Here is a 26,317-nt window from a genome sequence, read left to right on the forward strand (position 1 = left end):
ACACAAGGGACACCGTTATTTTTGGACAATCCTCCCTGGAAAAACCCAATGCGGGAAAACTGGTGCAGCAGTTCTAAGGGCTTTATTATTATGCAGATTTCTTGAGTACAACTAGGGTGCCATACTGGCTCACCCAACAAAGATTTTTACACGGTAGTAATACCTCTTTTCGGAGACAGATATTCATCTTCTCAGCACTAGTATGCCCCACGAAAATCCTTTGGGCGCTTCTTCGAGGCTCTACGTCAGCCCTGCTAGCCTCTACGTAGCTCTATAACCCTCTGCGTCAGCCTTCTACATCTTTGCATTAGCGCTCTGGCCCTCTGCGTCACCCACGCAGGCCCCTCAGCGTCTGCGCAGTCTCTAGCTACCTCTACGTGGCTCCTGCTTCCTTTGTGTAGCCTCCTCAGTCAATGCGTTGACCTTTGGCACTATCTCTGCCTCTCTTCTATGTACTCACCGCCCCTCGCTGCGACTCAAATCACGTGTTCGAATTTTCTCAGCAAACCTGCTCTAGAAAATCGAACTAACTGATCAATCTTGGTGTATCTCCAACTGATCCACAAGCTCCTCTTATACTTTTCCTGTTGAGTCTTCAACGATCGAGATTAAGTCTTTAATCAACGACTAAGATTAGATTTGGCTTCATCCATGTCATTTAAAACATTATCACCCAGTTTTATATTAATACCCATTAATATTTTAATTTTCCTAAGTTTAGACTTGGGAACTCCATTAAAAATATTAATTATTTTAATATCTCTCTAACCGGGTGGAATTTCGCCAAGCCATTTCTGGGTCTTGGAGATTTCATGTGCTTTAGCCTCTCCACCAATTTTCATGGCTAGAGCACATCCGATGCTACCACAAATCAACACTCCCTCTTAGCGAGGAATGTGCTCTAGTAATGCTTCACCACTGAACATCACACTGATCCTTCCGCACTGGTACCTGTGTTGATGCTTGGCCTGTTGCCCAACATCCACTACACTGCTGCTCCTTGTACTGCTGCCCATGGCTTTGCCACTGCCACTGCTACATCTGTACTGCAGCTCCCTCTGCATTTGTGCTGCTGTTGGTCCTTCCTCGAACACTGTAACTCTCTCTCAAATGCTACCCATGCTGCCCATAACACTGCCACTGTTAACTACTGCACTGCAACTCAGTTAGCGAGAAGTAAGTAACTGATCTACCCAACTAGTGACATCCTTGTCAGTCCGGAAGCCTCTTAACGCTGAAGCTACCTCTGCTGCCTTTGCGCTGCTGCAACCACCTCTGTGCCTCTTGCACTGCTGCAACCACCTCTGTGCCTCTCTGCACTGCTGCAACCACCTCTGTGCCTCTCTACACTGCTGCAACCATCTCAATGCCTCTCGCACTGCTGCAACCCCCATTGCGCTGCTACAGACCTTTGCACTCTAGCACTGCCTTGTCGCTTCATCGCATCTTGCTTCTACCAACATCCTTCATCTTGCTTATGTCATTCAGGGCTCTCGTAGCCGGATATGATCTGAGAGTTTGGGCACCTCAAGGATCCTGCCCCTCGTCTTCTATAGTCCTCCCGACTACAGCTCGATGTCACCCCACCTCTTCTCTAGAGGTGCATGAGCACTCATGGCACAGTGGTCATTTGTCTAGACTTCTTTCTCTGCCTTAGTTAGCGTTGCCTTAGAGTCAGAAGCCTCTCACTTATTCTTCTTCATGGGACACTGGGTTGCATAATGACCCAACTCCCCACAATGGAAGCACTTTACTTTGGGGATGTCCTCCTTGCTCCTCTTTTCCTGCTGTCCCGCAGATGCCAGAGCCGCATCCTCCTCCTCCTCTTTCTTGATTCGACCTCCTTTGTTGCTACTTCCTGCCTTGGTCAACTGTCCGATCTCTTCTTGGCAAAGAGTTGCCCACATCTCTTCCCATCATGGAAGAATAGCTATGCCCAAAATGCCTTGGACAAATGTCTCCCACTCCTTGGAGACTGCATTCAGGGCGATCCTCACCATGAACTCCTAATCCACTGTGGCCCTTATGGAAGTAAGTTGGTCCCGAATCTCCTGCAATCTGAGGAGGTATAGATCTATCTGCTCCCCCTTCTACATTTGATATGACCACAACTGATTCTCTAATAGCATCTTCTGCTGCACGAAAGTGCCCTGATATAATGTCGTCAAAGTATCCCACATCTCCTTTGCCATGTTTTTCTCAGCAATATGTGGTACAACATAATCCTTGACCCCATCAAAGATTATGCACTTTGCCTTCGCCATTGCATCCTCATACTTCTCATTATGAGCTGGGTCTACTGGGATAGCCACGATTCTCAAGGCGAAGCCCTTTATGCGATGTCTATGCAGAACATACACGATCCTGGCCTTTCAGATGACAAAGTTGGAGGCCTCGTCCAACATGTCCTGATCCCTCAGTTCGTTCATTGCCATCTCCGCTCCTCTTCTGGAATCCCTCTGAGTCTCAACTTCCCTCCTGGAAGTTCTCTCCTAGACTTCCTTTGAGTCTCAATTTCCCTGCTGAAAATATTCCTGCCAACTGTCGATTCGCTCCTCTCCGATCCTCTTTGCAACTGCAACTCGGATCTAGATTTCTTGGCTAGAAATTCGTTAAGGCAGTGACTCCCTCTACCTTAGTTTTGTCCCGTTAGTTACTGTTCTGCTTCGATAACAACAACACCCCACGAGCGCCCTAATCCACAATCTGCCCACAACTCCCTATGCCCCAACAACTGAGGAAACTAAGTCTTCCAGCTCTGCGCAATCCCGGCAAAGGCTGAATCACTCCTCTGGCCAACTGCATCAAGCCTACTTGACTGAGTAGGATGATGTGGCTCTTCATGAGCCTCTTCTGCCTCTCTCTGCCTCTGCGTTGGCCCTCTCTTTGGCTCGAAATGATGATGTAGGCCCTCTGTGTCACTCCTCTGCTGCTTTCTTCTTAGGAGCAACTTTGTCTCTTGTGACAACTGCTACTGCTGCAAATACTTTTGATTATGCTGGTGCCTTCAGTCCTCCTATGATCTACAACACAGTGATACTATGTTGAAATTTTTAAATGTTACCCATTAGAAATCCCTACTGCATTATCTGGTTTATTTCACCTACTTGTTTATTCCTTAACAAGTTATTTATTCATATAAACACTGAAAATAAGCACAAATACAACCTTAACTCATATACATATCAACAACTGAAATACTAAACAAACACACAAGGGACACCATTATTTGTGGACAATGTCCCTAGAAAAACCCAATGCGGGAAAACCAGTGCAACAGTTCTGAGGGTTTTATTATTATGTAGATTTGTTGAGTACAACTAGGGTGCCAAACTGGCTCACCCAACAAATATTTTTACACGCCAGTAATAACTCTTCTCGGAGACAGATATTCAGCTTCTCAGCACTACTCTGCCCCACGAAAATCCTTCGGCACTTCTCCAAGGCTCTGTGTTAGCCTTGCTAGCCTCTGCATAGCTCTAGAACCCTCTGTGTCAGCCTTTTGCCTCTCTGCGTCAACTCTCTGGCCCTCTTTGTCACCCATGCAGGCCTCTCAGCCTTTGTGCAGTGTCTAGCTACCTCTACGTGGGTCCTGCTGCCTCTGCGTAGCCTCCTCAGTCACTGCGCTGACCCTTTGGCACTATCTCTGCCTCTCTGCTATGTACTCACTGCCTCTCGCTGCAACTCGGATCACTTGTTCGAATTTTCTCAGCAAACCCCGCTCTAGAAAATCGAACTGACTGATCAATCTTGGTGTATCTCCAACTGACCCTCAAACCTCCTCTTATACTTTTCTTATTGAGTCTTCAACGACTGAGATTAAGTCTCTAATCAACAGGTAAGATTAGGTTTGGCTTGATCCATGTCATTTAGAACATTCTCACCCAGTTTTATATTAATACCCATTAATATTTTAATTTTCTTAAGTTTAGACCTAAGAACTCCATTAAAAATATTAATTATTTAATATCTCTCTAACCTGGTGGAATTTCCCCAAACCGTTTCTGGGTCTTGGAGATCTCATGTGCTTTAGCCTCTCCACCAATTTTCATGGCTAGTGCACATCCGATGCTACCACAAATCAACAATACCTTCACCATCAAAGAGGCATATGACTTACAGATTGGGCAAGACCAGCAAGGGCAAAGCTTGATATGGAAAAAGATATTGGAAGGGCGGATGGTGGCCGAAGGTGGCACACTTCTTATGGCTAGTAAGCAAAGGGCGCATCTTAACATGGGACTAGGTCCAACGAAGGGGGTTCCATGGACCCTCGTTTTGTTGGCTATGCCAACATCACAGTGAAGACCTTGAACAGATGCTCAACACCTGCCCGTTTGCGGAACATAAATGGAGACAAGTGCAAGGAGTATCCGGAAGAGTGGACCGTGATAACCATAGTATCCGCGAAACAATACTCCTCTGGAGAGCTCATATATTCTCTAGCCCGGTGGTAAACATAACTTGGGGACTGGCCTTGGGACTAACCCTATGGGCTATATGGAAGGAATGGAACTGCCGAATTTTCAAGAATCAATCCTTAACCCAAGAAAAAGTTTGGGAAGGAATCATCCAGAACATCAGGGAAACGATCTTAGCAGAGAAATGGCACCGGGAGTACTGGCAGGTACCCCCTAGGAAGCACGAATATTGCAGAAATTGAATCTATCACTAGAAATGATAGCTCCCTCAGCATGGAAAAAAGGTAGGATGGGTATGACATCTCTGGACCACTTCACAACTCTGGTGGAGGGATTTATAAAGCTGAGTTTTGATGGGGCCTCAAAGGGCAACTCAGGATTGGCCGGATTGGGTGGTCTCTTCAGGGATTTCCAGACCAATACCTGATTAATCTATGTAGACTCTTGCTGGTTCGCTAGCAATAATGAAGTTGAATTCGCTGCAGCCAAGCAAGGATTGCAAATAGCAATCCGAATGGGATACAAAAACCTAGTGGTGGAGGGAGACTCTAACTTGGTCATCAACATGCTGACAAAACTGAACCATGGAACCAAATGGGATAAGATCAGTGATAGCTGGCGAACTGCCAGACTCATCCAAGAAATAGGAGAGTTGATTACATCATGGTCAATCATGTCAAAAGAGAAGGAAATAAAGCGATGGACTTCCTAGCCAATTGGGGATGTAACCACCAAAATGACCCCGTGGAAAAAATATGGCTAATTCAACCCTAGGATGAAAGGTATCAGACCTTGGACGAAATCTTATTGTAGGACCAAAGACAAAGCCTTTAGTATGGCCATTCAGTACGCTTATGCCCCGATCGGGGTGCGAGCTGACAGATTATCAATTTAATTCGAGGTTAATGGGGTGTACTGCAACGTACTGCTCGAGGTGATGGGTGCGGTGGCCCCTTGCATGATGGCGAGTACTGTATATGGGAAAGGTGGCAGCGGGAGGAAGAGAGGTGTTGAGTTTTGTATTTGCTCTGGAGAGAAGGGTGGTGAGTATCGGAGGGATTGTGGGCAAGGAGACTGGTGCAGCGGGTTGGTTCTGTGGCGTGACAAGCAACAACACTTCCATCCACTCTCATAATGTTGACTTGCTTCGGGTTTCGTTTGAGGGAGAGGGAAGGAATTATGGGGAAGGACTGTAAAACTAAGGGGTGTTGGGGGGGTTGGCTGGTGGCGTATGTAGGCCTTTGTGTTTGTCTCTGGCACCCGATAGGCAACCTCTCCATTTCGCTTTGCTTTGAGATTCTGCTCTCCCGTATGGGAATTTTGATGGTGCTGGGCAAAGGGCTTAGTATGGATGCATGTAGGCGTGTTGTCAGTCAAGCTGGGGGGTTGGGCCATGGGGTTAGCGTCGGCCAATTCACCTGCAACTTGAGAGGTAATCCTAGCAGTATGACCATGCATAGTCGAAGGGGGGTCTGTAGAAACCCGGGAATGAGGGAAATCAGGCAGGGAATTAGAATTGGCTATGGAAGGCGGGATGGCAATGGTGGCATCATGGGGCTCAGGGATGGGTGGATGCATGGGTTGGGTCCTCCTTTTGAGTACTGGGCGGATAACAAAGAGTATGCTAGCATGGGTAGGCCGATAGCCTGTAGGCGGCTGCACCTCCCAACCTGGGACTGGGGAGACAATGCATGTTGGACTGCTGCTAAGAGGGGGCGTCTGTGGCGAAGCGCAACCCCTGGTGCAGGTCTTGGGCTGGTCCTCCTTGGGGAAACCGCCCACGACCTCGATGGACAGGGCATTGCAAGTGATAGGGGGAATATGATGCTGGTGGGTCGGAGTGTTGCAATCCTACCACTTGTGTTCATGAACCTTATTGCAATACGATGAAATGTAATTGGAATGTAGTTTGTTGCATTGTACAGGATTGGGCCAGAGAGACCATGGCACACCCTGCAAAAACTTGAGGCTACAGCAAGAAGCCTCACGCGACCAGGAAAGATACGGAACCGGGTCCGTTAGATAGCTGAAATCCACAAGCTGTTAGATGATTGGGAAGAAGTGAAGCAAGAGAGTGAGATGGACATGGAACTAGAGGATTGGAGAGTCCTCGTCCCGGATCCTGGAAATACTAGAGGAAGAATCACTCAATTCAAGCAAACCCTCTACCTCTACTGGTTGATGAAAAGCCTGTTGGGAAAGGCAATGGAACAAATTTCGGTTGGCATGGTTGTTACTGTCCAAGGCATGTTGAATTACAAGCATGAATTCCAGAAGGTGCAGTTCCAACTGCACAAACAGGATGTTCGGCTTGGCCGAATTGAGAGGCACCTGCCTTGTATCTTGGTCTAGACAGAGTTGCCGGGTACAAACGCTAAGGATCCAACACTGGTGGAATCAACATCTGCTGAACAACATGACTAGCAAGCCTACTTTCTGATGTTTTTGTTTATATATGCAGATAGCTTTTAAATTTCTTTATGCAATTATATATGTATGTAGATCTCTAAAGTATGGACAAGAATCTGAGACTTATATAGCTTGGATAGAGAGACTTAAGATTTTTTGCTACTGGATGGCATACAATGTGGATAGGTGGCCAACAAACTTGGTTTCCCATTGGGCAAGTTGAGGCCACCTAGCCAAATCTATGTGGTGTAAATTTGCTTTATAAATCAATGAAAAAGGAGGATCTACCAAGCTTAACAAAATAAAGTAAAATTCCAACTTAGCTATTTTAGTTCTGCATTGTCTATGTGAGAAGATTAAATTCAATTTAGACAGGAGAGTCCTGGACTTATATTCACAATTAGATCAATATGAACATAAATGGTGGAATGGGTTGAACAAGTCTCTTTCCATGGCATCTTTTGCCTTGAATAAAAAATGGGATGATATTAAAGAAACAAGTAAGAGAGGCTTCCTCTCAAAAATAGAGATATCATGAAGGGATTCATGGACACAGTGAAGAAGAGTTATAGGACACGATAATAGGTATCCATCATCTGGAGTCAATTTACCCAATTGTCAGGTGGGTGAATTGAGTTTGGTATAGCTAACGGTTTGTATGATAGGCATGACCACAAGTATCTGATAGAATTGTGGAACACTTTATGATAGACAGTTAAAATTGGCAACTAGGGCCAAACTCCATGTGGGTCTTCTTATTTATGGCAGTTGATCTTTTTCTTGGATTCCTCTCGTCGAGAGGTGTAGGATTGATCTAAAGATCGTTCAATTCCGATATGTATTCATGAAGATATGAGTTTATTTGTGTTATGGGACAATTCATCAAGGTCGGCGAGCAACGAAATTATTCCCATCTATCCTCAACATTGCACTATAAATAGAGGTGGCTTGCAAGTCATTTTAGACACACCCTTGTGATATCTTCTTCTCCACTTGTTTGGGTTTTGGTGGGAGGAGAGATCTAAAGAGGATTCACTGCCCTAGAGGAGATGCCCTAAATCTAAATGCAAGTCATGGAAGAGAAGGCTCTACGCTGCCCTCATGAAGAAGCCTTAACACAGCCATGGAAGAACCCTTAATGCTGTAATGGAAGGATGCCCTAGACCCTAACACTGTCATGGAGGAGTCCTATACACAGCCTCTTATACACTGCCATGGAGAGCCCCTATTACAGTCAGGGAGAAGCCCTAGACGTGGAGGAGAAAGGACCTTCTAGGAGTAACTACGCTGCCCTAATTTACAGTCAAATGCAGTCATGGAAACACAGCAAGGAGAGGCCTAAACGCTGGTCTAGGAGAGACCTATTCGCTGTTCTAGAAGACTCCCATACACAGTCCTAAAGGGAGGATCTAACCTTACCCTAGCCGCAGTAAGGAAGTGTCTTAGCCACAGAAATCTGGCCACTATCCTGGCCCTAGACGCAGTCCCAATCCACAGTCTCAAGAGGCCTATATGCTGCCCTAGCCGCAGTCCTCAAGGGTGATCTAATCCGCAGTTAAGGGTGACACTTACACGCTATCAAAGGAGCCCTAACGCAGCCTACTAATCTGCTGTTTGATGATGCCCTAATCCGCAGTTATGATGAAGCCCTATTCACAGCAAAGGAGGGCTGATCAACAGTGAACCTATGCACTGTAATAAGGACCCTAAATATGCAGTTTAGAAGGGCTTCTATTTGCTGTCACCTAGCCGCAGCAAAGTAGCCATCATACAGCATGAAACTGGAATAAGTTAAGGGACTGTTTGAGCATCCCTCTTGCAACTGTGTGAGGATGGTTTCTTCTTGTAAGGAGGCCGAGTTAAAAGAAGCAGTGGATCAAACCTGTTGGGGTATCATTGGAAGATCAAGAATAATGTTTATGCTGCTACAGGAAAACTGTGTTAGGCCACAGGCCATAACACCACAGTCAAGTATTTCTTATGGGTATTTGAGGGCTCAGATCATTAGCATAATCTAAGGAGCTGTCGTGTATAATGCTGCTGAGATCTAAGGCTAATTTTGATGACTATATGATGCTGCTGTAATATGAGATGGACAAAGCTATTGTCATGAGTTAAGGATTAGTCAGCTAGCAAAGATGCTGCATGATGGATACAGCAATGATGCAGCATGATCGATGCAACATGGTTGATACAGCATGATGGATGCAGCCTGTTGATGCAGCATGATATTGGGTGCAGCATGGTGATGGAATCACCTTGGAAAATCAGTTGAAGAATGTTTGCTTTCACCCGAGTTCAGAACTGCAGTCCTGCAACCTCATTATGTTATGTTCATGGTGAAGATCTCTGCTCTTATTTTGACAAGTCAAAGTGTTGACTTCTGATGTATATGTACTATTTCTCTCTGTGCTGAACTGTTGAAGAATGTAAGAAGAATTGATCAAGGGTTTCCCCACATTGGGGTTTGTCCCTAGCTGGCGCCACATCTTGTGTCCTCTTGTCTTGGCTTGTCTTCTGCGATTTATGTTTTTGTTCTATCTGCATTTTACTGTCATGCTAAATATGATTGCTAATCTGAATATTGTCATTGAGCTTAAAATGAAAAATTGAAGTAAATTGCTCTCAGCGTAGAACATACCTAAAATTAACATAGACATACCTAGGAAATATAAATGTTCAGTTTCACTCTACGACTACTCTCAGAAGGAGCCAATTGCTCGACCTTTGAGAGGAATTTGAATACTCTTGTTTTCTTTATATAGTGAAGAGAAATGGATGGGGATGAAATAAGGTCGAAAACTTGATTTACATTCACACTTCAACCTTTTTAAGTGGATGACCCAGGGTATAAGGAATTCCCTTGCAATAAATAAGACTAATAAATAGTTGATGCTATATACTTGGATGAGGGGATTGATTGAACTTATCGGGCCTTGTTGATATGCCTGCAAATGGCAAACCCAACAAATGAGTCAGTGCTTGAGAGTGACAAGTGTAAAGCATCTTGACTGTGGTTTGATAGGATGCAAGAGTCTCGTATATGCATTATATAATTATGAGCAATAACCATTGAGCATTGTGTATTCTATTCTCATTTCTTATGATCTAGAATCTAAAGTTTTGAATCTTTTTTAAGTGTTTGTATTTTGAATCATTAATGTAAATATTTTGACTGATGACTCTAATGACTGTTGATTGAATTATTATTTTCATGATATCAAAAACCATGCTATTTTATACTTTAAGTTTTAGATTTTCCTTTAATTTTTTAAATATTTTATATATTTGACACACCACGCACTGTGAGGAATGTTGATTTCAAAAGTGGTGTTCTTGTACCTGCAGCTGCACCCATGAACCCTGGTAATATAGGTGGCATGTCCATGCCAACACATCCATTTCTGAAGTAGTTGTGTCTGGTAGAGGTACAACATCATAGATTCAGCCATATCTACAATCTCTATTGTATTTTTATGTTGTTAACTTCTATCCAGCTATATTCTTAGATGCACTAGGTCCAACCCTTGGAAAATTACCATTATAGTCGATTGATTAAGTACACGTTCTGGTTGGATGCATCATCACCCATGTTTTACATATAAGGATAGTCGTACATACTTTTACCTGGTGATATGTTCCATAGTCTCACAACCTTCCCTCTTCATTGACCTTTCAGACGATATTCTGGTCCTTTGTTCTGATTTCTGTATGCCATTTATTTTTCCTCGTATTTGTGACTTAGTTTTCTTTTATGTTTACTTTAGTTTTAGTTATTTGAAACCCTGTAAACCATTAGGTTGCATTATTTATTCAACTGCTATTTGTTTTAATGTTGCTTTGCAAGCTCAATTTCCCATGGGGGTTGATACCTTATTCAATGGAATGTAAGTCCCTCACTGAGGACTCTGGTTTGGCGTGGACTTAGATCTACAAGTACAAAGGTTAAAGTGTTGCACACTGTTAGGGTAAATTAGAAAAGAAAAACAATGTGTAAGCATTGAATTTGTGCTTGTGAGAATTACTCACAATATTTTTTGTACTACAACATCTTGACAGTGCAGCTTTTGCAGCCCTTAGTTTAGTCAGCATGACCTTTCCAGCATCATCAATTCTTTTTTATTTTATTTTATTTTATGGAAATGCTGCTTATAATAACATACAGCTGTCTTTTGCTTAAAGCTGCTTTCTATGAGGGGTGCTTCTACACTGTCAGAATGACTTAGGAATTACACCTGGCCTCATTCATACATACTTTGGGCGTTTTGAATCTTGATCTGTGTTAGCACAAACCCGATCACAGCTGATCACCTCATTTTCCATTAGGCCACATGCCTATGGCCACCTTACTGATTCTTACTTCTGGATACAACACAGCAGGAAAATGAAATTCCATAAATGTTACAAATAACCAAAACCTAAAATTGTTTTACGGTCTCACAAATTCTTACTTCTGGATTGTAAACATGTCAGGAAATGAATTTGTATTTATGTTGACAAATAAACAAAATCCAAACTGTTATATTCATGCGTGTCCACAACAGTAATGGGCATAAGGTATCTCACAAACTTGAGCATGAAAAACATGTCCAGTAATACATCAATATAATACTATTGAAAGTTCATTATCCTAACACAATGTTTCAACTATGGTTATTGAAAGACATGTTATAGAGTCTAATAATATGGTTATCCAGCAAAGCTGTTGCAACTTGCATTATCCTAGATGACCTTTAGGCTGGAGAAACATTACTAATGAGGAGGAGCTAGCTAATGCTTATTTTTGCCGTGATCTCTTACATCTGAACTTTTAACTTGTAGGCATATCTGGAAATGCTAGTTTTCATGCATGTACGATCATAGTTTTGAGAGTAACTAAGACAAATGCATTTTCTGGAAACTTGAGATGTTTTGAATTTAGCAACTTCTCTGATGCATGCTTCATTGCATTGTTCTTTTATTGACCATTGAGTTTCATTTGTCTACTTTTACAGTTCTATTATGTTAATTTATGGTATGTTCTATGCTTATAACAGTTTACTTATCTTTCTTATTCTTATCCACAGATTAGCAATCACATGTACATAAAGTAAAGTGCAGATAGAACATTAAACGATTGACAGAAAACAAGCCAAGACAAGAGACACAAGATGTGGCGGCTAGCTAGGGAAAAACCCCAATGTGGGGAAACCCTTTGATCAAATCTTCCTTTATCTTCAATAATCCAATAGAGAGAAATAGTACATAAATATGATTTACATCAGCAGCAACAAACCCTAGATCAGCGAAACTAGGGTAGACAATATTTTGCAAACCAACCATTGGATTGGCTTGATTCCACCACCAAAAAATGCGGCCTTCAGAGGAGATCCAGATGGACCTACAACGCAGTTCTGAGGAGGGAGTCTTCTAGTCAACGCTGGTCAAACTTTGGTTCAGCAGTGGCAGCCCTAAATTCTGCACCTTCCATCCCAGTGAAACAGGAATCGCCGATTTTGGCGATTAATCGCGAGTCATACTCGGGTCGGCGGTGAAAAGATCCGATTGGAAACTCTGCGAGTCAACTCGCGTTGACTGAGTTTGACTCGTGGTCAACGCGAGTTTGACTCGCGAGTCTGGCGATTTAGCCGATTCTGCGTTTTTTTGGCGAGTCCCGCCAGTTTTTTTTATCGGGTTTTGGGTTTCGGATTGTGGCGGTAAGGCGTTTATAACTATATCAGTTACGTGATAGCGCTGTTTCATTGTTTCTAACTTTCTCACTGTCGATTGGCGCTGAATTTCTTTCTCATTTCAGGCTGAGGTTACCATACCAAGAGGCTGGGCGCATCTCTCTTTGCTGGCCAAGTATACCTTCCTTGCTAGCTGAGAGCTGAGTGTTAAAGTCGGGCCGAGTCCAGTTATTTTAGAGGCCCGAATTCATCCTAGTATGCTGCACGAGTTGCTGGAAAGGGTCACAATTCACTGGCTAAGTTGTCATCATATTATGCCGAGTTTATACCTGTTGTAGTGACCATGAACTCCCTGGTCTGTTGGCTGAGTGGACTGATATAAATATACAGTCTTTTGTGTAGGTTGAGTATTAAGAAAAGGGGTCGACCTGCTGCCGGTTTAGAAGACTATACAAACAACCTTGCACGGGACTGCTATCTCTGTGGAAAAGGGGCCGAGTTACAGTCATTTTATTCATAGTCCCGAGTCCGCAGAGTCCTCAGTCGACACCGCCGCAGAGCCGCAGAGCTGCATTTGACGCTGCAGAGCCGGATTGCTGAGATATTCATATACCTGGGTGAGCCTTCAGCCTTGAGGTAACCTGCGTGAAGTTTGAACGGTGACGTATTCGGTATTGACAGTGACTTGACATATTAAGTTTTAAGTTTTAACATATATATTATAAACTTAACATATAGAGTCTAGAAGACTGAAGTATGACCGAGTGGTAGATTTGTTAAAACATGAAAGGAGACTTAGCATAGTTTTGAAGTTGTTGATTAACATTTAATATGGCTAAAAGCCTAAAACATCAATGTTCCCCATTTAATTTTTAATGTGCTTTAGGATGTAAAATTATAAGTGACCATGAACTGTGACGGGCATGAGAATGCATTGAGAAAAGCTCTTTCAAACGTCATATATATTATATACAGAAAGTTTGTTCCCCTCTTGATATATGCAATTCCCTATGTCGAAAAACTATCAAAACAACAGAAATTGGATCTCAGAGCTGAGAACTTAATATTATCAAAATTCCTTCTCTGGATTGGAGGTGCCCTACTTTCCTAGGTAAACACTCTCTGTTCAGGTTGACAGTTGGAAGTTGGAACTCAGTATGTTCAGCAGAAGTCCCTTCATCTTCACATAAATCATGGTCTGGCCCTTATGTTGACCATGTCTTCTTGAATCTGCCTTATATTTGAACTACTAATGCTCTCATCCATGACCGAAGAAAGAGTTAACTGTTAAACAACAGTAGGGCAGCCAAAAGAGGTGCAGCCCTACAGAGAAAAATAAACCCCAGCACAAGTACACTAGAGAGAGAAATAATATAGATTCCAAGCACAACATAGATCAAAGTTATAGACTTGACAGTGATTTGACACATATATTTGATACATGGCAGAGATCTAAGTGATCTTGCAACAATCTTCATATGCATAGATGACAGATGATGGCACTTTCTTGGTGTGCTTTTGTGCCAATTTTTAGAGCTATGTTGTGCTCCATTGAATAAAACCAGGGTTCTGCATGTTTTCTGGTTTTATTGAAAGGCAACATTTCTATATGTTTACAACTTTACTGACATCTGTCTTCATTTAATTTTTTAAATTTCTAGCATATTTTAAATTTTTGGATCATTTTTAAATTTGATTTTTTGTTGTCTTTCACAGGAGCCACAAATTAAATAGAAGCCACGACTCCAAATCTTAACAGAAGCCACAAATTAAACACAAGTTCAAAGCAACAACAATGCCGAGAGAGATGGACTTTGCTTGGGCATATTGTGACAAGATTCCCGGAAAATCCAAGCTCCTTTGTAAATTTTGCAAAAAGGAATGTAGTGGAGGCATTTATAGATTTAAGTTCCACCTTGCACAAATACCTGGCCATGATATAGGTATTTGCGTCAAGGTTGACGATAATGTCAAATACCAAGCAGCCTTGGCCCTTGAGACGTTAGAGCAGCATAATGCCAAGAAAGCAAAGCAAAATACTGAAATAGGAACTCTTGGAGTTGATACTTTTTCTGCCACTAGCCCCATGTCACCTCACTCTGGAGAATCCTCAATGCCGTTCCCAAGTTTTCCACACATGCCTCCAAGGCCAAGTCAAACTCAAAGCCATGTGAGTCCTTCAACTCCTTCCTTCAACACTGGAGGTGGAAACATAAACACCTTTTTTGCTCCCCGCACAAAACCCGGTTCCCAACCTACCTTGGATGGCATTGGTTGGAAAAAAATATCTATAGTCAGGTAAGGAAGGCCATTGCTAACTTTTGGTACTATTCTAACATACCTTTCCACTGTGCTAGAAGTCCTTATTGGCAAGCTATGATTGATGCAATTGCTGTAGTAGGTCCAGGGTTCAAAGCCCCTTACATCAGAGAGCCTTAGGACAGATATGTTGTTAGAGAGTGTTGAAGATGTCATGCTTGTGCTAGCTGAGTTTCGTTCATCATGGGTAGAAACAGGGTGCACCATCATGAGTGATGGATGGACAGATCAGAGGAATAGAACTTTAATAAATTTCCTTGTATCTTGTCCCGCAGGCACATTGTTTCTCAAATCAGTGGATGCTTCAGACAAGGTTAAGACTGCCCAACTTATCTGTGAAATGATGGAGGAAGTCGTTCAAGAACTGGGAGAAGAACATGTTGTACAAATTGTCACCGATAATGCAGCTAATTATATGGCTGCTGGTAGACTTTTTGAGATGAGGCACCCCACTATTTTTTGGACCTCTTGTGCTGCCCATTGCATAGATTTAATGCTTGAGGACTTTGGTAAGCTTCATTGGATACATGAGGTTGTGGAGAAGGCAAAATCCATAACCAAATACCTATACAACCACACTATTGTCCTAAACACTGTGAGAATATACACTGAAGGTAAAGAAATTGTTCGACTTGCAGTGACTAGATTTGCAACAAATTTCATATCTTTGCAATCTGTGGTTGAGCAAAAGATAAATCTGAAGAGGATGTTCTTGGGACCTGAGTGGATGGGATCTAAACATTCCAAGACCCCTGAAGGCATCGAAATTGCTGCACTTGTGTTTAATGATGGCTTCTGGAAAGATGCCAAAGAGATTATTGCTGTGACGGAGTCCCTTGTTAGAGTTCTCAGGTACTTCAAGTCTTTTAACTTTTTCATTTTTTAAATTTCATTTCAAGCTTCTTTTTATTTACAATGTTTCATATTTCTTTAAATTTGAATGCTTGAACTTTCAGGATGGTTGATGGTGACAAACCCGCTATGGGTTACATTTATGAGGCGATGGATATCGCAAAGTAGGCCATCAAAAGAAGATATGGGGATGATGAGACAAAGTATATGCCTCTTTGGGACATTATAGATGCACGTTGGGATAGGCAATTGCATTCCCCCTTACATGCTGCTGGGTACTTCTTAAACCCACAATATTTTTATGATAAGAGCAAATTTAATGAGGATGGGGAGGTTGGCAGAGGACTTATGACATGCGTGGAAAGGTGCTTCCCTGATCCAGAACAACAAAGTCGTGTCTTTTCCCAACTACAAGATTATAGGGCACCATCTAAATTGTTTGCCTATACCAGTGCTATAAGACAAAGGTCTAAGATGTTTCTAGGTACCCAGCTTGAAGGCTTCATCAATTCATTAAATTTGTTTAAACTTTATTTTGTATGTTAAATGTTTTATTAAATTTTCTTTTCTTTTTAAGTTTTTACTATTTACTAATTTAGTACTTCTAGTCTTCTACTCACAAACCCTTACCACTTGCTAGGTCTTTGGTGGCAAAACTTTGGTAGTGATACGCGAGATTTGAAGAGATTTGCCATTCAAATCTTAAACCAAGCATGCAGTGCTTCAGGTTGTGAACGCAACTGGAGCATGTTTGAGAAAATACATTCTAAAAAGCGCAACCGATTGACACAAAAACGCTTGAATGACCTTGTATTTGTCCATTACAATCTACGACTTCGCAACAAACAAATACAAGGTGAGATTCGAGAGCTTGAATTTGAAGGTTTCATAATCTAGTTCGTACTTTAAAGTTCAAACTTCAAACTTCAAACTTCAAAGTGAAATTTTAATTCACATTTCAATGTCTCATGATAATGATAGGTATGGATCATTCACCAATCGACCTTGAAGAGATAGATTTGCAAGCTACAAATGCGGCAGACTGGGTTCAATTAGATGAGCCTCCTCTTTTAAGCCTTCATGACTTGGAGAACTTTGAGAGTCAAGCAAGCAAAGGAGTGGAAGGAATCGCTTCTAGTTCTCACTCTTAAGAGTCTTAGACTCTTAGTTGCTGATTTTTTTTCTGATTAGTATGCAGTTTTTAACTATTTTGTAAACTTTTAGAAGCATATGCTTCTAAGGACTCGAGACTCAGTGCTTTGGATCATGTTTGGACTCATAACATATATGAGATACTTATTTATTCATGATATTTTGGACATCTATTGATATTATGCATTGTTTGGACATGCCTTTACCCAATATTAATGAAAAATGGTTTTTTTAATTCAATATATGTGTATATTTTTATTTAATGAATTCAACGATTTTTTGCCGATTTTTTCCCGATCCGATTAAAACTCTTCGCTTTTTTGCCTCGCCGATTTATTGCCGATTCCGAGTCTGGTAACATTGTTCCATCCACGTGTGAGAGAAAGTCTCTTTTCTGCGCAGTAGAGAAGAGCCACTTTTCTGCGCAGGAGAGAGAGAGAGAGAGATGTGATGAGATGAGTGAGTGCAAATGAGGAAAAGTCCTCCTGTATTTATACACAACTGTTGATGTTTGAATAGATGCGACTGTTGGGCTTATGAGCCTACATGAGTTGTAGGTCGGCTTGATAATTATTCCATAATCAAAATAAATTCATATCTCCATAAATACTTATCGGAATCGGATGATCTTTAGATCAATCCTATACTTCCCGACGAGAGGAATCTAATAAAAATATTATCAGCTATGAATAAGATGACCCACATGGAGTTTGGCCCTAGTTGCCAATTTAACACTCCCTCTCAACTAGGGAGAACTCCATTTGCAATCTGTCTGTCGGTTGCTACTATTCATCCATCAAATGCACTGCCATGTACAACTTGACCCCTGCTCTGCTCTGCTCTATCTTGCGTGCTCTGCTCTGTTCTGCCTGCTTTGTTCTGTTTTGTTCTGCCCTGTTTTGATCTACTCTGCTCTGCTCTGCTTTGTCCGAATTATGAAGAGGAAGAAATGATCGAGGATGTATCATATTGACTCAAAGTCAGTCTCAGAGTATGTACCACTGGTCCCAGACCAATCTCAACCGACCCAAAGTCAGCGTCATAGTGGGTACAACTCCTACCACTGGTCCTAGACTAGTATCATCCTCCACTGGATCAAAGTCAGTCTCAGAGTGTGTACCATTGGTCCCAGACCAGTCTCAACCAACCCGAAGTCAACGTCATAGTATGTCCACTCCTACCACTGGTCCCAGACCAGTCCTTCACTGACCCGAAGTCAGTCTCAAAGTATGTACCATTGGTCCCAAACCAATCTCAACCGACCCGAAGTCAACGTCATAATGGGTACAACTCCTACCACTGGTCCTAGACCAGTATCATTGATCCCAGATCAATGAAGGTCATCCTAGCATAGGGAGTACGGTAGATAAAACGATGTGTCCATCGGTACTACTATGGTCCCTATCCTCATTTCCCTGCTCATTGATCAGATGAGAGGTACTTCCCATGAGTTCCAGACTGCATGGGTAGGATGCCTTGACAAGAGAACTTAATCAATCCTGTCCTCACAGGAGAACTAATCATCTTTCTACATAAACGCCATGGAGAACACATCATCTAGGCCTCACAGGAGAACTAATCATCCTGCTACATAGTTGTCATGGAGAACACATCATCCAGACCTCACAGGAGAACCAATCATCCTGCTACATAGTTGCCATGGGGTGTACATGTATACCACCAGGGGATGGTGAATCACCCTGTGGTCATATGTCGCTCCAAGAAGTACCCCGCACCCCCCGGAGCTCCCAGAGCTCAATGCATCATACAGGTCCCTCATCAGAGGGTCTTTGAACAACACCAAGTTGTTCTTGGAAAGTCAGGAATTTGACTTTCCCTAGGGGCTTTGTCAGAATGTCGGTGACCTGTTCATCTGTACCGATATGTTGGAGCCTTATAGCTCCCCGCTGCACCATATCTCGAATATAGTGATACTTGATATCGATATGCTTGGAGCGATCATGAAATACGGGATTCTCTGACAAATGAATCCCACTTTGGTTGTCACATAGGATCACGGTGGTATCCAATGTAAATCCAAACAACTCACTGAAGAGCTTTTGCAACCAGACTGCCTCACAGGAGGCCATGCTAGCAGCAATATGCTCTGCTTCGGCGGTGCTCAAGGCCACCGACTTCTGCTTCTTGCTCATCCAGGATATCGAAGCAGATCCCAAGGAGAAACAACACCCGGAAGTGCTCTTACGGTCCTCCACATTGCCTACCCAATCAACATCAGTGTATCCAAGTAGTCTCACATCTCCGACAGTGTATCTTAACCCATATGTAATTGTGCCACGAAGATATCTTAACAGATTCTTGGCACCAATCCAATGTATGTGGTGAGGTTCAACCATATGTTGACTCAACGTGTTGACTGCGAAGCATATATTTGGACGAGAGTTCACTAAGAACATTAATGCTCCGACGAGTTGCCGATACTTGGTAGCATTTTGTAAAACAGGTCCAGTAGCACTATCGCTTAACTTCTTGAAGTCAAGCTCCATCGGGGTTGTTATAGGCTTGCAGTCCACTATACTGAATCTTTCCAATATCTTCACCACATATTTTCCTTGAGATAGGAAAACTTCCCCTGTCTTTTGCCATACTTCAAGTCCTAGGAAATAATGCATCAGTCCTAGATCCTTCATTTCAAATTCAGAAGCCAACTCTCTCTTACATTTGTGAATAAGAGGGTCTGCGCTTGTTAGGAAGAGGTCATCCACATACAACACTAGTGTGAGAGGTTTGTCATCTTCAACCTTAAAGTAAAGGTTAGGATCGGCTTCACTCCTAGTGAATCCCAGCGTCATCAAGTAGCTATCGATCCTCTCATACTATGCTCGAGGTGCTTGCTTAAGCCCACAGAGAGCTTTCTTCTACCTGCATACATGAGATTTTCGATCATAAATCTCAAATCCTTTGGGTTGCTCCATGTAGACCTCTTCTTTGATTGAACCATGCAAGAACACAGTCTTGAAATCCATCTGATGTAGGTTCCATCCTTGTGAAGCCGCAAGGGCTATGATCGAGCGGATGGTGGTATATCTGGCAACAGGTGCAAATATCTCGTCATAGTCTATACCTTCCTTCTGGGAGAAGCCACAAGCAATAAAACGAGCCTTATATTTTTCCGTACTTCCATCTGCTGCATGCTTTATCTTGTAAAGCCATTTAGAAGTGACAATTGTCTTGTCCTGGGGTCTGGGAACTACTTCCCAGACATCATTCTTCATAATAGACTCATATTCTTCAGTCATAGCATCCTTCCATACTTGATGCTTGACGACATTTGAGAATGATGAAGGCTCATTTTGTATGATTGTGCTCATGATGGTCAGGTATCCCTGATACCTGTTAGGTTTCTTACTTTCACGGAAGGTTCCTCGGGGTGCAGCATGTCCTTCAGCATCATCAAGTAGCCCCCCAAGCCATGAAGGCCTCTTCCTAGAAGAGGAAGGCTCATGTGGAGGAGGATCAATCGAATCCATGGGTTCTTCCACATCAGGCATTGTTTCATCATCCTTTTCTTTCGGTTCCCTGGTGTCGGCTTCTTGAGAGCTCCTCAAAGTCGGAAGATTTTCCACCTTGCTGAGAGCCATATCTTCGTCAAAGGTGACATCATGACTAATCACGACTTCCCTTTGACCGGCTATACTATAGCTCTTAGTATTTTCTCCATAGCCCACGAAGATTCCTTTCTTTCCAGAAGCACCCAATTTATTCCTTTTCTCTTTCGGCACATGAAAATATATAGGGCTTCCAAAAATTCTAAAATGAGATATGTCAAGTTTCTTACCGATGAACATTTCGTGAGGAGTCTTGGAACCCAATGCTGGATGAGGATCGGTTTTGTACATATACAACGGTGTTTGCAGCTTCGGCCCATAGAAACTTCAGAAGTCTTTGTAGGCCACCAAGCGTTTGTTGATAGAGTCCCGGATGATCTTCTTTGTTTTGACTTCTCCGGTTTTCCATTTGTTCTTGGCAGCAGCGGATGCATTTGATGGAGGCTCAACAATATTGCCTTTCACATGGTCCAACACTCCTTGATCTTCTAAGGTTAGATCGATAGACATCTTCCATCCGTGATAGTTAGCTTTCTCACGGAGCTTGTCTTCGGCAGGGAAGAGTGTTGAGGAAACCATAGTTCTTTTAGGATAGCCTTGCCAATCTTCTCTTCGGTGATTGCTCTTGCTCTTGCTCGGGCTTTGTCTTCACCTGAGCTCTGATAACATGTTAATTTATGGTATGTTCTATGCTTATAACAGTTTATTTATCTTTCTTATTCTTATCCACATATTAGCAATCACATGTACATAAAGTAAAGTGCAAATAGAACATTAAACGATCGACAAAAATAGGCCAAGACAAGAGACACAAGATGTGGCGACTAGCCAGGGACAAACCCCAATGTGGGGAAACCCTTTGATCAAATCTTCCTTTATCTTCAATAATCCAGCAGAGAGAAATAGTACATAAATCTGATTTACATCAGCAGCAGCAAACCCTAGATCAGCCAAACTAGGGCAAACAATATCTTGCAAACCAACCGTCGGATCGGCTTGATTCCACCACCAAAAAATGCGGCCTTCAGAGGAGATCCAGATGGACCTACAGCGCAGTTCTGAGGAGGGAGTCTTCTGGTCAACGCTGGTCAAACTTTGGTTCTGCAGTTGCAGCCCTAAATTCTGCACCTTCCATCTATGTGTGAGAGAGAGTCTCTTTTCTGCATAGTAGAGAAGAGTCTCTTTTTTGCGTAGGAGAGAGAAAGAGAGATGTAATGAGATGAGTGAGTGCAAATGAGGAAAAGTCCTTCTGTATTTATATACAACTGTTGATGTTTGAATAGATGCGACTGTTGGGCTTCTGAGCCTACATGAGTTGTAGGTCGGCTTGATAATTATTCCATAATCAAAATAAATTCATATCTCCATAAATACTTATCGGAATCGGATGATCTTTAGATCAATCCTACACCTCTCGTCGAGAGGAATCTAATAAAAATATTATCAGCCATGAATAAGATGACCCACATGGAGTTTGGCCCTAGTTGCCAATTTAACATATTATGATCAGAAAAAGCATTTTTTGGAGGAAACTTTGACATGTTCTAAATATAGCAACTTCTCTGACATATGTTTCACTGTATTGTTTTTTAATTGACTTGTGTGAGTTTCATCAATTTCTATTTTACAGTTTTAAGTATGTTTCTTTTGGCAGGTTGTTGTCTGGAAAGGACATCAGAAATGTTGTACTCTTTGGCTGCCCAAGTGTTGAAATCAAGGTTGTTTTAGCTGCAAAAAGGCTACGCTCTTTCTTCAGTATCAAGGAGGACACTGTAAGTTGAGTTTTGTTGTCTAAGTTTCTCTGACTTTTTGCCTCAACTTGTTTTGCATCCATAATATCATTTCTCGAATACTCTCTTTTGGTAGTTTATAACCTTAAATTATTGTTTGCTTAAATTTTCCTTTTTGTTTAGGCAGTGATTACACTGCAGTACTTTGTCACCTTAAATTGTTATCATTGATTCTGATTCTGCATTTGAAAATGTTTAGGCTGGGGTTCCCATCAATCAGGAGAACACAAGCAATGCTCCCTCTGTGAAGGTGTCTAAAGAAAAGAGTTTAGAATTGGTAGATCTTGTTAGATTACTCTGTGCATTTGGTTTGAATGCTGAGAAAAATGAGGTATCCGTTCCAGATGAAATAAAACAATCTGTTGTTAATTTGCTGAAGGAACTTATTGATTTCAGTTCCACCCTCTGAATGATGGCTAGTGCCTTTCACTGCAATAGTAGTCGAAAATTTTCTGTAAAGGTGTAGTTGTTACTGACTTATTAAGATAAAAGTTCAGAAAAACAGTTATAGTGAAATATTTTTATTGGAATTGAAACCTTTTTCCACACGGACAAAACAAATATTGGTAACTCTAAAAAGAAATTGTTCGCTTCAGCGATTTTGATTTATTGAGATTGGCAAGGTGGTGTTGCTTACGAGAACAGTTCTTCTGCAAGAAAAACCGAGATTTGTGATTTTGCAGCATCACCTAGGATGTAATGCAGAAACTTTGATCTGCCCATTCTAGGGCAGAGTCAGAAAAATAATGCTTTGCAGTGTCCGGAAAGTTAAAAAGGCTCTACAGTTATGCTAGTATTTGATTGATACTGGGATAGATGTCGTTTCAGGCAATGCTTATGTTTCCTTTGAAGTGATACCAGGCAAGAATCATTTTGGATTAATAGAATTTGCAAAATCAGGTTGTTGGAGGGGTATTTAATGGTCCTGAATCCATATCTGCATTAAAGGTGATTTCAACAAAATCCAAAATTACACAGTTTCAACAAAGATTTTGTGACTAGATGCCAGTGATAACAAACCCGGAAAAATCAAAATCATAGACTGTTTATCCGGTTTCATTCCTTTATTACACATTGTTTTAAGTACAATACAGTTAATGTAAGTTTTTGAACATGGACGTTTGTGCAATGTGGACTTTTTTTGGTCAATCAAAATAATGGGAACGGAAACTGGCATTTAAGAAGAAAAATCCGGCGAGATTCATTTTGGATTAATAGAATTGTAGATACATTTCATTAACATTGCAAAATCAGGTCATCAGACGGGTGTTTGAGGTTGCTGCATCTATCACTGCATTAACAATGATTCAACAAAATCCAAAATTACAGTTTCAACAAAGATTTTATAACCAGATTATGATGACATTGAAACAGGAAAATTCAAAATCTTAAAATGTTTATACTTTTTCATTCCTTTATTGCATATTGTCTTGAGTACGATACAGTTAAATGCAATTTTCATAGAGAGAAACGAGGGTGGCATACTACAGCCAGGAGTGCAAGATATGTGTCGTGTGGATGGATGGAATAAATAAAAAATAAAAATAAAACAATTCCTGACGCAAAAAAACCTGTCAAAAAAGGAAAAGAAAAGTAGCATAGATCGAAATACAACACTTAATTCTACATGGGATAGAAACCAGATGGCGGGATTTATGGTTCTGTACACTTGAGATAATGCTTGAGTGGCTATATTTATTGAATGCCATCTTATAGGAAGATCAGATGTCTTGATGGTAAATTGATGCAGAAATGTATTCTAAAGCATGCGTAAATATATGTTTTCATACTCTTGAATTTGAGAATGCAATGAAACTAATTATAAATAACTCTAGTCTTCTACTTATGAGAACTAAATGTGACGCAATTTTCTAGCGATTTTACAAACATGAAGAGAAAAAATAATGAGCTGTGCTTGTAGTCTCCCTTTACGAATATTTGCAAATTAAAGGTTTAGTGACCTGTATTCGATAAACTGCACAGCTTGTAAGCATAAATATTGGTTGTTGCACCTCTATGTGACTTTGATTTGAAAATATATACGAACTGTAGTTCATAGTTCATATATATATGCATCTGTAGAATTATATTGAATATGTCACACAATTAAAAAAAAATCCTGAAAAGCCAAGAGCAACTGTATGTAGTTAGTGCAAGAGCATAAGCACCTCTTGGGCTAGAATATTTGATGCAAACTGCAACATATATACTTATGTGACAAACATTGCATTAAGACTAAAGCTATCGATGCCCTTTCTAGTAGGTATAGAATAAATAACTGTTGTCTGCATGGCTCGTTAGAAGATGGACAAAAATAGCATCTCCAAGAACCCATAACAAAAATTATGACTATGGAGTGAGGGAGAACCACTTTGCTAAAGTTCACCTATGCCAAAACTGCAATGAAATCTAGCACCTATTAGTTTGCAGGTCTTTTTGGTGTATTTGTGGTAAAGTGTTGGAATAAAAACATTACTATGGATGTTCTTGCTACTGGGCCAAATAAACGAGTTTTAACCCTCTAGCTTGTCTTAAATGCTAAGATGAACAAGAGCCCATAAAGAATTACACAGCTGAATCAAAAGTTCACTTAGGTTGTCGGTTCTTTTGGTGTATTTATGGTAACCAATTGTTATGATGGAAGGTTACCCAATTCAATGTGATAAAATGAATATAAGAGCAAATATTATAATGAATATGAGCCATATTATAACTCAAGAAAATGCTGAGATAAAAACATATTCATTTTATTGTTTATCATTTTTGTAGGAAACGTACAATCAAAGCTTGGATGGTCTTAATCAAAGTCAACCGTCTAGGGCAAATAAATATAATAAAATTTAACAGTGCAAAATGATAAAATATAATAGACAAAAAGTCGTTAATAATTAGTTTAATAAAATTTAACAGTGCAAAATGATAAAATATAATAGACAAAAAGTCGTTAATAATTAGTTATTAGTAAGAGGCTTGTCATGAAGATGAAAAAAGCAATGGTTGGATTCATTTGTTGTGAACCAAGGCAGTGGAATTAGGCCCCTTCGTGATGACTACAATGTGCAAGTCCAACAAAGTATTACGATCTAATGGGCGCTGAAAATCAAACATATTTTGCCTAAAGTGGGAGATAGGTATCTCTTCTTCAAGCTTGGATGGTTCGTGTAACCTGTATTGATTGAAATTAATGATGGGGGCCCTTCCTGATGACTACAATCTGCAAGTCCGACAAAGTATTACGATTTAATGGGCGCTCAAAATGAAACATATTCTCCCTCAAGTGGGAGATAGGTATCTCCCCTTCAAGCTTTGGATGGTTCATGTAACCTGTATGGATTGAAATTAATGATGGGGTGAACGCTTAATGGTGGATGCAATTCTAGTTTGAATGTGTTGCCTATCTATGTTATGATTATGCATGGGTCATGGTAAATCTCTTATGTTGTGTGATGCATTTCACATGAAACATTATTTTTATAGATGCATATATTCAATCTGGTTAAGTCTCCGTAAAATGGAAATTTTATTTTATTTATTTATTTTATTTTATTTATTATTATTATTATTATGTTTTTTTTTTTGAAGAATTTGATATGGCGTTTTCAATTTGGGAAAAAGATCCTTATTGGAAAATATGCATTCCTAAGTGGCATGGAGGAGATCATTGTCCCGGAATCCTTTCTCACTTTCCTCCATAGAAGAGGTATTTTTTTCTGGGATGGTTTAATTTCTGGGTGGTTGGGTCCAATTCCTCTGTGGTGCAATGCGGATAGTTTGCAAATGTCGGATGACATGGCTGCTCAATGGGACCATCTTAGGATTAAGCTCAGGAACAGTGGCATTTTTCGCTCATCGGAACATGACGCTTTAATTTGGAAAAATGCAAAAGGGATTCAGTCCATCCGGGTAAAGGATGTGTATCAGAGATTGATCAAGCAAAAAACAGTGTTCCCACCTTTTCATTTTCCCTACTGCTTTCTGGAAAGTGAGATCCCATCCAAAATGGTTATTTTCTCGTGGTTGTTATTTCACAATAAAAACCTGTCGTGGGAGAATTTAAGAAAGAAGGGGTGGTAGGGACCGAGCTTCTGTCCCATCTGCAGGTCCGTAGCAGAAGATAATCATCACTTATTCATAAG

At 41.1% G+C, this 26,317-nt stretch overlaps 1 protein-coding gene across 2 annotated transcripts in view; it reads left to right on the forward strand.

Moving 5' to 3' along the window:
* The window catches only part of LOC149139127 (uncharacterized), a 103,376-nt gene extending 80,586 nt beyond the window's left edge, over nucleotides 1-22,790 (forward strand). The window contains exons 2-3 of one of the 2 annotated variants that reach the window (XM_089447311.1): nucleotides 22,046-22,163; nucleotides 22,402-22,790. In XM_089447311.1, the coding sequence (XP_089303437.1) occupies nucleotides 22,046-22,163; nucleotides 22,402-22,590 (307 nt within the window). In that variant the 3' untranslated portion in view covers nucleotides 22,591-22,790. Of the gene's footprint in view, nucleotides 1-22,045; nucleotides 22,164-22,380 lie in introns of both variants that reach the window. The other variant, XM_089447310.1, reaches the window with a different exon arrangement.
* The last annotated feature ends 3,527 nt before the right edge of the window (nucleotides 22,791-26,317 follow it).

The sequence above is a fragment of the Pinus tabuliformis genome, chromosome X (genome assembly GCF_031772625.1).
Source record: "Pinus tabuliformis cultivar Carrire ecotype Pingquan chromosome X, CPIR1, whole genome shotgun sequence".
Taxonomy (NCBI): domain Eukaryota; kingdom Viridiplantae; phylum Streptophyta; class Pinopsida; order Pinales; family Pinaceae; genus Pinus; species Pinus tabuliformis.